This window comes from Saccopteryx bilineata, chromosome 1 (assembly GCF_036850765.1).
Source record: "Saccopteryx bilineata isolate mSacBil1 chromosome 1, mSacBil1_pri_phased_curated, whole genome shotgun sequence".
Classification (NCBI taxonomy): domain Eukaryota; kingdom Metazoa; phylum Chordata; class Mammalia; order Chiroptera; family Emballonuridae; genus Saccopteryx; species Saccopteryx bilineata.
The window spans coordinates 171,499,364-171,512,925 of record NC_089490.1 but is presented as its reverse complement, the minus strand read 5'-3'; the positions used below and the strand labels follow the sequence as shown (position 1 = coordinate 171,512,925).

The 13,562-nt window shown below is 34.2% G+C and overlaps 1 protein-coding gene across 1 annotated transcript in view; it reads left to right on the top strand.

The window, feature by feature from the left end:
- The window catches only part of PDGFC (platelet derived growth factor C), a 207,362-nt gene that overhangs the window by 144,514 nt on the left and 49,286 nt on the right, over positions 1 to 13,562 (top strand). The window contains exon 3 of the mRNA XM_066279723.1: positions 3,466 to 3,646. Coding sequence (XP_066135820.1) covers positions 3,466 to 3,646 — 181 coding nt within the window. The remainder of the gene's footprint in view (positions 1 to 3,465; positions 3,647 to 13,562) is intronic.

Below are 13,562 nucleotides of genomic sequence, written 5' to 3'. Positions count from 1 at the left end.
TGAAGCTATTTTGGAATGAGGGTTCAGTGTTCATCCCTTCATTGACCAAACTCTGATGCAGAGTTTACTATGCAGTGCTTACTATGTGCCTGGCATGAAGGTGCTAGGGATCATACAGGAAATTAAACAAATATCCCTGCCTGATTGGTGGCAGTACACTGGATAGATTATTGACTTGGAATGCTGAGGACCCAGGTTCAAAACCCCAAGGTCGCCACCTTGAGTGTGGGCTCATCTGGCTTGTGTGTAGTCTCATCACCTTGAGCACAAGGTTGCCGGCTTGAGTGTAGGATCATCAACATAATCCCATGATTTCTGGTTTGAGTTCAAAAGGTCACTAGTGGGCTTGGACAGCCCAAGGTTAATGGCTTGAGCAAGAGGTCATTAGCTTGGCTTGAGGTCCTGGGTCAAGGCACATATAAGAAGCAATAAATGAACAACTAAAGTGACGCAACTACAAGTTGATGCATCTCATATCTCTCCCTTCCACCCTCCCTAAAAACAAAAACAAAAAACAAAGAGCCCTCTTGTACAGAAGCTGACATCAATTCTGGATATCTGAGCCCTTAGGGTCACATTTTTTCAAATACTGGCTTAAATTAAAAAAAAAAAACATACTTCCTATTAAAATTGTTCTTACCTGTTCGCAACAAAATACTTATCTAACATTTGACTCTGAAATGCCTTCTCACCTACACATATTTTTCCAGCTTGAGCTCTATCTACTTCTTTGTTTCTGTCCTCTATTCACAACTGACCATGCTTTACCCCTTCTTTCTTCTGTTATGTCTTATGCATTTTATTCTTGCTGAGATGCATTTAATTTCACCCTTTCCACTCTTGGTCAGTCAGTACTCATTGACAACCCAGATATTTCCCTGTAAGCTGACTCTAATCTCACTGTATAGAATTACTCTTACTCTGCTAGTATTCCACAGTATTTCCTTCATTCTCATTAGAGCATTCACCAGCGTTTTATGAACCCTGAGCCCAAAAAAGTGATAATTTCATCTTTGTATCCTGAGAATCGAGCATAGCGGTTTACTCCAAGTCGTTGCCTCATACATACTTGTAGAATGACTGACCAGACCCGAAGCCTGTCTCTCTGCAAATTAGCAATGGTGGCAACCTACATCAGATATGCGCAGAACAAACAAATACTCTATGAATAGATGTTTTGTGTCACAAGTAAATAATCTTGATATAAAAATTACCCTGTGATTTAAAATGATAGTTATCAACTTCTGTACCAGGTATATCTGAAATAATTACTTAGGTCTATTCTGTCCAACTCCTCTGACCCCTGACCCTATCACTTCCTGGTCCCACCACACTAAAATCCAGGAATGATTATATTGGCTGACTAATGCATTTGTAATTTATAGCCCCAGACTTGCCAGATGATATAACAGAAATAACCTGTCCCTTTTGTATTTGAAGGTTTTGTTTTTTATTTATTGCCTTCAAACTCACGAGGTTATTTAAAATGTTTGGTGGATAGGCAGTGAGTAGGAATGCAGAATAGAGACGACAAGGAGCAAACTTTATTGAGTGGTAACTGAGTGCCAACAATGTTTCAGCCACTACACATATAGTCTCCCATTTTTTCTTTCTTAAAATGTCTCTGCAAGTTGGGGAGCATTATCCTCAATGTAAGGGTGAGGAAAATGAGGCTGAAGCAGGTACAGTTACATGCCATAATAGAGTTCTTAGAGATCTTTCTTCTAAGATTTATAAGTATAATTGGTTCATTATACACATTGTCATTTTTTAACAATTATTTTCTTCTGTAAATTCAGTACTGCACAAAATATATTCTTTTAAGTTGAATGATAGTTAACAAATTTAGTCTTTTTTTAAAAAAAATTTCCAATGGTCTTCTACCATGTCAATCTTCCCTTTTAACAAAACTTTTACAATATCCTGTTTAATATTCTGAAGTACAATTTATATAAGCAATTATGTATTTATGTGTGCAGTCATTTTAAAAATAAATATAATGGTTTACATGCTATATAAACTGATATAACAGTATTTTATATTAAAATAATGTATTTAAATACATAAATACACCTGCATAATTATATGAGAAATACAAAAAAAGTATTTGGATATTTGCATCTTTTAAGTAAATTAGTTGAATTTTTGAAAAAACTGACTTAAACTAAAACTGCAGAACATACCGTATTTGTGTGTATATGTAAGACAGGGTCAGGTTCCAGACTCAGGTGAGCAATAGCAGAGACATCATCTACCTGTTTGTTCAGTGATCTCCTTGAAAAGCATGGAGGACATGGGGAAAATACTCATTTGGGGGACTATCGCCCACTATCTTTTTTATGCCTTCTTCACCCCCAATCATTAAGACAACCTAAAATGCCTGTACAAAGTCTTTACAGGGGCAGTACTACTCTTGATGATTACCACTACTCCAGCCCTTCCAAACCAAAGTTAACATTTGTTTTAAAAACTTGATCATTTATTTCTTATGTTTAAGATTCTGTGTGTGTAGTGCAATAAAAAAGTATGTAGGAACTGATATTTTTCTTCAAGGATTCTATAGCCTAAGTCAGAAGATGGATTGTGTGTGTGTGTGTGTGTGTGTGTGTATGTGTGTAAATGTTCTTATCAAAGGTAGAAAGATGATTATGAACTGAGAATACCCAGTAAGGTCTCACAGAGGCAGTCCAGTACAAAGTAATATTTGAAAGATGTGTCTTTAACAGTGATTTTCAACCAGTATCCCTCATGAATTTTTCAAACAAGAAATATCAGACAATTTAGTAGGGGCACTGACCTCTTTTCCCTTAAATTGTCAAATAAAAAATGACAACAGCCAACACAGCAGTAGACCTCTGATGTGAATGAATTAAAATTATACCTATTTTTTTTGTCAGATCAGCAAAAAATGTATTTCTTGGTGTGCCACACAATTTTAGTAATTAGTTTATGTGTGCCATGAGGTGAAAAAGGTTGAAAATCGCTGGTCTGCAATGAAGTGATTCGGGAGAAGTTTGCATCACATTGCATCACAGATATCGAAAGGGAGCTTGACTAGGATAAGAGTCACTGTCAGTGGTGCTGGCAGTCATAACAGGAATTAAGATTGGAGAAAGGCTGTTACGTCCAAATGGAAATAAAATTGAATAATTCATGAATTAAATGTCAGAGATGGCTGCTCCACACAAAATATTTAAGTTTTGAGATGGTCTATTTTGTGAATTTGGAGTTCATTAATAGTAAAATGAGAGGGCTTAGAATAAAAGACTCAGATTTCTTTAGTTGGGATGCATTTTCAGTGTGTCTCTTTTTTTTTTTTTTTTGAATATTTGATTATGTTTACCCAGTTAAATTTGGGAGGAACTCATATCTGTGTGGTCCATAGATTCTCTGCACTCCAGACATGGAATTTGAAATGCCAAAATGGCAGGTCATGACTTTCTGTCTCTCTTTTTCTCTTTGTAGGTATGATTTTGTAGAAGTTGAGGACCCCAGTGATGGAACTATATTAGGGCGCTGGTGTGGGTCTGGGACTGTACCAGGAAAGCAGGTTTCTAAAGGAAATCAAATCAGGATCAGATTCGTATCTGATGAATATTTCCCTTCTGAACCCGGGTTCTGCATCCACTACAACATTCTCATGCCAGTAAGTACCACTTAGAGATCTGCTCATTTAATTAGGTCAGTTGTTTACTTTTTTCCCATTTAAACAGGACAATCAGGCAAAATAAAAGCAAGAACCTTTCGCTAGCTTGAATTTTTTTTTTATAAATGTCACTTTAGTTATACCTTATCAATAAGTGAAATAAAATATTTTGTACAACATTTAGAAAATTGTAACAAACCCATTACCACCCAATTCACTATCTGGTATTTCAGTGTTAATGGAAAATTATATCAGGTAGATAGGATTTTCTCTTGAACAGAATAAGAACATTAGCATATTTATTCCTCTTATCCGTTAGAGATCATCAGCAATATTTGGATTATAAAATGTCTTCCTGAATTAATTTTAAGTATGGTCATATTAAATAGCAAAATAATGTTAAGTTTTCTAGAAGTTTTTGACTTTTTCTTATAGAATGGTCTTCTGCATTGTGCTAAATGTTATTCTTACATTCAAGATACATTTCAAGCTTACACAGTGGTTCTTATTTTTAAATTCATATATATTTTTTGAAATAAATACATTACAAATCTGCAAAGACAGTATTATCTGACATTAATGTTACTTTAATTAAATTCTTGCATGTATTGCCTAAAGGACCATGCTCTTGTGTAATGTTTTACTTTTTCTTTCCAGTATGGTGACATCATACTTTTATGCACCCAACAAAATTTATTTTTTGGTTGTGTTGTTTACAAGTATGCATATAAGATACTTCTTTTAATCTTCTCCTGAACAACTGTAAACTTATTAAATATTAATGCTTTTAAAATCCATGTTTTAATAAAATAGATTTTAAAAAGTAGTTAGCTCAATTTTTCTACTTAATTTTTATTCTAATTGAATAATATTTTTGGTCTTTTGTGCCCCCCCCCCCACCAGAAATGGTTTAGAAATTCTCACTGGAATTTAAGAAATCTACTTTGTCTGGTTATAATTGTTGTCCTTCTAGCTTCTAGTTGTATCATGATTGCTTGCAACCTTTATTTTATATATTAGTTCAAACATTTGTATATATTTCTTACACTGCAATAGGAATATCAAAATCCCTTTTGCATTTTTATCACATTCTGCTTATAAATAATAATTCAAAAGTACTTATACAAATATAATGATGTCATTATGGGACCATAACATGATGTAGGCTACAGGCATTAACATGTAGACTCTTGGATATAAAAACTGTGCATGCAGGCAGCAGTTCATGAGAATTCATTAGTCAGAGAAAAATATAAAATCAATGATTAACTTTATATATTATATACATATTGTAATGTTAGCAGAAATTTTTCTTTTTAATTGCCCCAACTCAGGTCTGTTGACTATTATATAAGCAACTGATTAAGAAATGTAAGCATTGTTTAAGATACAGCCAGAAAGCAACAATAAAATACAAACTGAAATTTGAAAATGAAGATTTATTCATATACTAACAATAGAATCACTTGTTATGTATAATTGAAGTTAAGAGAGATATCTCTAAAATATACACTATAAATTATATTGTGACTCTGGATCAATGTCCTTGTATAAATTTAAAATATTTATATTAATATTACATTATGAAATACTTTTGCCAGTACATATAGATGTTAATGGAGATTAACATTTTCTTTCTTAATCTCCAGAACTTTTATTAAATTGTTTTTATTTAAATTTAATAAAATTTAATAACCTCACAGCTCTATGGTTAGTCCTACCACCCTTCTGAGTAAAAAGTGCCCCACCACCTGGTTTTGACCTGTTACCAGAGATTCGCTGTGACTAACATCAGAAACTGCCTGAACCGTGTCACTGATGTTGTCATTAAAATTAAATTTAGTACATTTGTAATTATTGAAATAGTTTAATAAATTGTAAATATGGACTCTGTTGGGCTGCAACCATGTTTTACGTGGCAACTAAGTTGACCTGTGATAGGCTGCAGAAAATGGAGATGTGGAAAAGTAGCACAGGGGACGTACTTTAATGTGCCCTATGCTTACGAAAACAGTGGACTTTGGGCTGGAAGAAACCAGAGAACATGAGAGTAGGGTCTTCCATTGCATAATTAGTGTGACTTGGTGATTTGAAATTCCCAGATTGCTTTCTGGAGTGATTATTGATGTATGAATTTTACAACTTCACGAGCTTTCATTCTTTGGGGTTTAAATTAACTTTAACAATTTATCTGCCATTTCTTCACCTGTGTTTGGTCTTGGCTCCATATGCCCATCCCTCCTCCCCCACAGCCAATAACTGCCTGCAGAGAGAGCAAGATTTGATGAGCAAAAAATTTGTAAAATGATTTTGCTTTTAAGCCTTGCGGAGTGTTTTGACTTATCATTGTGTATTGCTCCATGACATCCCGCCCTCCACCAACTCCCCCCACCCCAACATTACTTTGAGCAGGGTAGCAATCCATCAACCTTATCTGTGTATCAATGAATGGAAGCCTAAGGGATGAAAGTTTGCCTTCTGGAGAAGAGACTTGAAAGTTCTTGTGTCATTTGCTCAGGGGCAAGTGCCCCTCCAAGCCCTTACCCCCCTCACCCATCATCTTTGGTATGTTTTTTTTTTCCCCAAGAATGAACTTCACTTAGCACACCCAGATCCCCAGAAGCAATGAGTTCAATGGAAACACACCACTGCAAAATAGGACCTTAGGGGCCACCGGACACAATGGTTTCTTAACTTTGTAATGATAAAAACGATATTAACCACAAGTCCTTAGTAGGCTATTAACTTCCTAGTTTGAGGTTTGTTACGGAATGCCTAGTACAATGCCAGACACACTGCAGCTGCTCATTAATATCTCATAGACATGCAGCTGTTTCCCTTTAGAGTTGTCTAGACCTAAGTGGCACTGCACTAACTTCTCATTTACTATACGTTACCTTTGTTGCCTGTTGCACAATAGTGTTGATGCAGAAGCTAGAAAACTGAAGAATCACATATTATCCTGGTCCTGACATATTAGGCTATATTACCAAGAACGCATTCTTGCCCTACTTAAAGAACTGAACTATTTTTTGTTGTTGTTTTGTTTGGAGGTGGAGCAGAACATCCAGATATCCAGGCTACTTGACAAAATTAGTGCATATTTGTTATATTATAACTATTAATGTGTATAATCATATTCACCTGCTTTTTAGAACTAACTTAATGAATATTTTGCATCTATTCATACATACAAAATCTTTGAGTTTAGTCACCTTTTTTCCCTGGGATAATTATGGAGAAAGTTGATTTTAATATTTCTTATATTTTACACATAAGGAAAATAAATCTGCAGTCTCCTTTGGGCGCATGAGTGGATATTTGATTTTAGTCAACCTTTTCCGCTCTGTGGTTCTGATTACCATACATTAGTTAAAATTTTCAGAAACAGTTTTTGCCACACATGTTGCCTTTGAAAATTATGTTCACCTTCCTAAAGTGATCTACTCACTCTCCATCAGCTAAGGACTGAGAGAACATATACTGTAGATTGTTTATCTATTTTATATATCAATACACATTCCTGTATAATGTTATGATTTCAGTATCATTTTCTTGATTTCCAGGTTCCTTCAAATAAGACATAAATAAAATCACCCTTCAATATTACTATCTTGAATTTGTATTAAAAGCTGTTTTATTTTAGAAAAATCTTTCAAAGTGTCTACATAAAATTATAGCTAGTTTTTTGTATCTTAAAAAATAGTGCTAGATTTACTGCATAAATTAAAATTTTTAGCACTTTAATGCTATTTTCAAGAACTATTTATGGCAACATATATATTCCTCAGTCATGCCTCATTAATAAATAATGGAAAATAAATCCATGTAAGCTGGTGCCAAATGATATATATTCAGCTTTTATGATTGTGCAGAAGGAGTTAATAATGTCTTTGATTTTTTTTTTTTCCTTCATGCTAAAAGAGAGGAAAAAAAAGGCTGGTAGATTAGCAGTGAGAGATTGTTTGGGAAGAAATGAAGCAAAACTGAAATAAAACAGTGCAAGCTTGTTTCTGTTTGGAGGCCACACACAGTGCAGGCCCAGCGGATCCCTTAGAAAGGAAAGAAAATTTTTTGTTTAATTTTGGAGTAATTTATAATAGACTGTGTATGTTTCACTCTGTGCACTGTAGCATAAGCACCATATTTAAAAAAATTAAGAAACCTACAAAGACTGAAAAAATAATATTTTCTTCTAGTATCAGAACACTTTATTAAAAGATATATTTTTTAAAAATCACAGCCTTAATGTAAAAATATATTGTGTATTTTTTCAGTTACTTCAAAATGAAACTTATATTTGAAATAAAATATGCCTATCTAAACTTGAATATTTAAGCAGTTTTATTTTGCATTCTTCTTGAGTGTAATAGTACTTTAAATTATGTGTCCTTTTAAATGGTCATATGATTTGAGGATTTTCTCTTTCTTCTTCCAATCTCATTAACATTTTGAAAGATGATTAAATTACCACCGATTTATTTTGAAATGGGTTTATTGAATATTACATTTTAAGAATTTTAATGTAAGCTTTTTGAGCAGAGGTAATAGCATAATATTTTTAACAATTTTTTTACTACTGTTTTTCATTTATTGAATGTATCAGTTTACATTAAGTGCAATAGCTGTTAATAGCTACTTCACCAATTGACTCGTATATTTTTTATCTTTTCTTTATGATTTGAAAAGGGGAGTGTAAGGTGTTGAATGACCTGAAGACTAACTCACAACAATCCAGTGAAACTCATCTTTTTTTTTTTAATTGCTTCCAAATTTGCTCTACTAATTTTTGGAATTTTACTGTTTGTTTTTTTTAATATATATACTCAGTAACACTTGTCTGGACATTACCTAGGTTGAATTCTTGTTAGTGAAATTATTTATATATTTAATCTGTAAAGAGATTAAATGATATGAGAGAATAAGACATAAGTATTGTAGCGACTTTCTAACCCCAACTATGTGTTTTCCTTAATGGTGATTTTGTAAATGACTTGTCCAGAGTTAAGTCAGTGCCCAGCCATTGTGCACTGTAGAAGGGTGTATGGTTTCTGTGGGGGAGGCTTACAAGGACACTTGATGCCTGAGGTGCCACTAAGGAATGCATGACTGATCGCCAAAGTGGTTATTAATTATGCAGGATACAGAGAACAAAGCAGCTCAGTGAATATAGACTTTGGAGGGAGAAAGGAGGAGGGAGGATTTTTTTCCATCCCTTCTAGTAGTGTTTGCCAGGTTATTTTACTGTTAATATCATGTAAAGAAAAGTCTTAACTGAAGGCCAAATTTGCTTTTATGTTCAGGTTAAGAAAGAATTCCAACTAACTCTCATATGCGGCATCAAATTTATTGGTTTACTTTCTTAGGGGGTGCTGCATGTCTGGAATAAAAATAAATACCAAGAGTAATATCAAAACACTAATCCTATAGAAGAGAAAAATCAATGTCAGAATGAACTCAAAAAAATTTTTTAATTATAAATCTTCACAATAAATTGTACTACACTGCTCTATTACTATACTAAACTGATTTTAGCAAGTGAATATTTATGTTAAACCTTTCAAAATAAATTTTTCTTTGCCTTAAAGGAAAATTAAGAGGAAAAGTAGTTCTTAGAATTTTTTGTAGTATTTAGAGTATGGAAAAAGTATTTCAAGTCTGAAACACTTTTAGAATGATTAGATTTTTATTAAAATATGCAATGTACTTGTGTATTTAAGAAGGAAAGTCTTTTGAGAACATGATTTGATTGCATCAAAGAAATGATACAGTTGCTGCAGACTAAACTCTTGCTTGGCTAAAAGCTGTTTAATATATTTTTCCACTTAACTTCTAACCCATGGACACATTACTCCCTTTCATGTAAGGATCATGGTCTCTCTTCCATTTCTCCTGATTCTTTTTGTTCTGGCTAATCCCTAGCTATCTAAGAAAGAATTTTACAGATGGTATGACTTGTAGTTAGAAAGAAAAGGGCAGTTGGCACTACTACAGGGATGGTGAAAGGCAGACAGACCATTTTCTGTTGGTTGTAAATAAGAATTTAAACTCTTGAGAGCTTGACACTTGATTGATTCATATTTTATATCTAAAGCCACAAAGATTTAAAACCTTAGCATTAATATGGCAATATAAACCCAAGGGAGAGAATTGTTCTCCAGAGGTAAGCTTGTTGCAATTTTAAATGATCAAATGATACTTTTCCTTCAGTATCTCCAATTGTTTTCCTGTTAATTCTTTTAACATTTATTGAAGAGTATTTGATGAGTCATTTTGTTGTGGAAAACTTCAAAGGCATATTTGATGTTGCCCTGGATCTCTAAGAACTTACCTTGTTTTGGAGAAAAATATATACATACCTATATAAATGCAGTCTATGAATAAGTGTCATCTAAGTAGTTTGGAAAGATCTTGAGAAGGAAGAGAGGTAATTATCAAGAGTAGAAGGATATAATTCTTAGATTAAAGGGGAAAAAAAGGAATCAAACAAACAAAAACCCTGGGAGTTACCTAGTATAAATTTGATATCAAATATATTATAAAAATCTCTCAAGAGCTTATTAAAAATGCATATTATCAGATGTCAGAGATTATGATTCTCTTGGTCTGGAGCAGTGCCCAGTTATCTGCATTTCATCAAACGTTCTTGGAGATGCTGATACAGAACGTTCCTACACTGAATTAGAATTTGCTCTAAACTATAAACTGAGCAAGATGCAGAGAGTTTTACTACAAGATATTGGGGAAATATTTTTCATATTCAAACAAACATGAATATTTTATGGGACAGATTGGAGACTCTGCATGCATATTTAACAGCTAACATACCCATGTGTTCTCCATTTTTCAGGATTGCAAAAAGAGTGGGACTTTCTCATGGAAGCATATGGATAGATTTCAATTTTTAGTATTTGCATGTATTGTACCAGCTTTTCTAAGCCGTATATTAAAGTCTATCAATTTTGTCAACTGTCAGTATCTGTTATCCATGGAACTAGGATAAATTGACAATCTGCCTTCTCTTCCAGTTCAAGGCCAAGCTTGTCTGATCCTTCACAGACGGCACAGTTCCAGCACGGAGGCTCAGTTCTAGACTAGATATCCATTCATTCTGTGGTGTGATAAGACACTATTAGTAAAACAAGACAGTTCCCATCTCCAAGAAATATTCTTTTATTTTCCTCATGCTCTTCTCTTTTAATCTGTAGTTTTAATTTTTGTCAAAGTTATAACTGTCCATAGTTTAAAAGACAAATATTTCTTAGGCTAACAGAACTAGCATTTACCCCTACTTTACCCTGTCCAAACCATTTTCCTGCCCCTTGGAGGCAAGCACTTCCTGTTTTATTTTTATCTGAGTCTTTTAGGATGGACCTCTTTACCTTCCAATGACATGCTTGTGTTGTTAGTTCTTGGCTCTTTGTTTTAAAAATTATCTGTGAAGTTCACTCTGTACACACTCTGGAAGGTGAGGCTTTTGCTCTCTTTCATCCTCCTTCGTTTATCACACCTGTAGACACTGCCCATCACCCCATCCTCTATTAGATCCTAATTCTATCATGATCCAGATTCACTGTGTACATGATGGTGACCATCTGATCATTTTTCATAGCTGAGCCATGAAGTATGCTATGACTACATTTCCTTTTCTGACCATTTTTTTGCTTTGTTTTTCTGAACACTGTGGATTTTTGTTGTTGTTGGCTCAGATCCATGTGTTGATTCATTTATATATATATTTACCATGGAGTTATCCCCATTCCTTAGGTTGTATGAATCGCCTCTCATCAGTCAGACACGTTAGGTTGCCTAATAATTTCATCTTCCAGAATAAATTTCTGGTAAAACAATCTGGTTGGCTTCAGTTTAGACTGATTGGGCTTTAGACCTGCTGTGCAGATGTCATCCTTGGGATCTTCCTTTGTCATTATCCCAAGTGTTTCCTTTGCAATTTTCTCGCATTTGATCCCTTGTTTGCAGGAATCTGGGTCTCCCTCTCTCTTCGTTTACTTCCTTATTTGGAAAGAGAGTAAAATCCCCATAAACTCACTGAGTTAAAGGAGCATCAGAGATAAAATGTTATGCCCTTGTCTAACTAAAAATACTTTTATTTAACCCTGAAACTTCTGTGATACTTGGCCAAATCTAGGATTTGAGCTGGCCACTTAGAAGCTGACTGGGCATTCCGTGCATGTGGATGGACTTTGCTGACCATGGTCTTCACTGTACCATGAACTGACCAGGTCAATTCCTTAAAGACTCTCTGATTTGCTTAATCTCTTTTCTAGGGGTATAGTCTTCGCTGCCAATTTTCTAAAATGATGGCTGAGTGGATTAAGACTAAGAGTCTAAGAATTACCACTTTTTTACCCTTATATTGGAGATAATATCACCACTCCCAACTCGCTTGTGTTCCCCATTCCTTAAATTTTCAGTTTTAATCTGTTCAGGGGAGAAATCTGAATAGGGAATAAGTCAGTCATTTGCCACAGTGGGAAATAGATTTGGGGTGTCTGACAGCTTCATGATTTTCAACTAATCCTCCTGATTTCAGTCCCATTGTTATTCCACTTCCATAGGAACCTGATGCCACCAGACCCCACAGCTTTTTGGTTGTCGTTTCTCGTAAATCAGGTTGCTTCTTGGCTTTGACCCCTGCTGAACTTTGTCATGTCCACAGATTCAATGACGACATATCCACCTGCTTTTCATTTTCCAAAATTTTATCACTGTTGTCTCCCTTCCAATTTTTTTTGGCCGTAAAGGACTATGCATTTAAAAAATATATTTTACAAATCAATAATTTTGGGATAGAAAAGAGATAAAATGACTATCATTTCTTTTTTTATATACATAGTGTGTTCTTATTAAAGGGTCAGTTTATATCTGATTTAAAAAATATGCAGATACTTTGCACAATAATTGAGGACTGAGGACATAATACAATAGTCCCCCTTATCCATGTGAGATGCTTCCCAAGATAGTACCGAGCCTTATATACTATTTCCCAATATATACATACTTATCATAAGGTTTAATTTTATTAATTACATGCAGTAAGAGATTAGCAACAATATCTAATAAAAACAATAATTATAACAATAATTATAATAAAAATTATGTGAACATGGTCTCTCCGTCTCTCAAAGTATCTGTGTTTTCTGTACAGTGCAGATACTGGGCAAGGGGACAACTTTCAGCCCGGGCAGAACAGCCTGAGATTTTTATTGTGCTACTCAGAATGGCCCACAATTTACAAAGTACAAATTGTTTATTTCTGGAATTTTTAATTTAATGTTTTTTGAACCATGGTTGATCATGGGTAACCAAAACCACAGGAAGGGAAACCGCTGGTAAGTGGCAACTATTGTAGATGCCCAGTGCCATGCCCTGTGACTGGCTTTCCTGAACAGTTCTCCATCACCCTCCGTGCCAGATAAAATAGGCCCCTAGAGAAGCTGCATTGCATGATTATGCTAATATTATGTTTTCTTTCTAAATGTTAGAGATGCATATAAAACTAGATATTGATTAGTTATTTAACGTATGTTGGTCTCCATTTTAATATCATGTCTAGCAGTATCCACTGGGATACCCACCATCATTCATACATTATATGTGTTAGTTGTAACCAAACAACTCATCAGCCCATGTGTTTGAGAAAATGATATCCTTATAAGTAGTCTTCAAATACTCATTTATTGAGTAATGTTATTAGTTTATTTGAATGCTTTGAACAATAAAACTAAGAGCTTTCAAAATTTTACCTATCTTTTAAACTAAACTGATGTACTTTTACTGTTATTTGTTTAAGACTACTTTGAAATCATATGAACCTATATAACCATCAATTTTTATGTCTTCTATAGTCTTAGCATCAAAAACTAAATGGTAAGTGCAGTTAGTGTTAGGGACT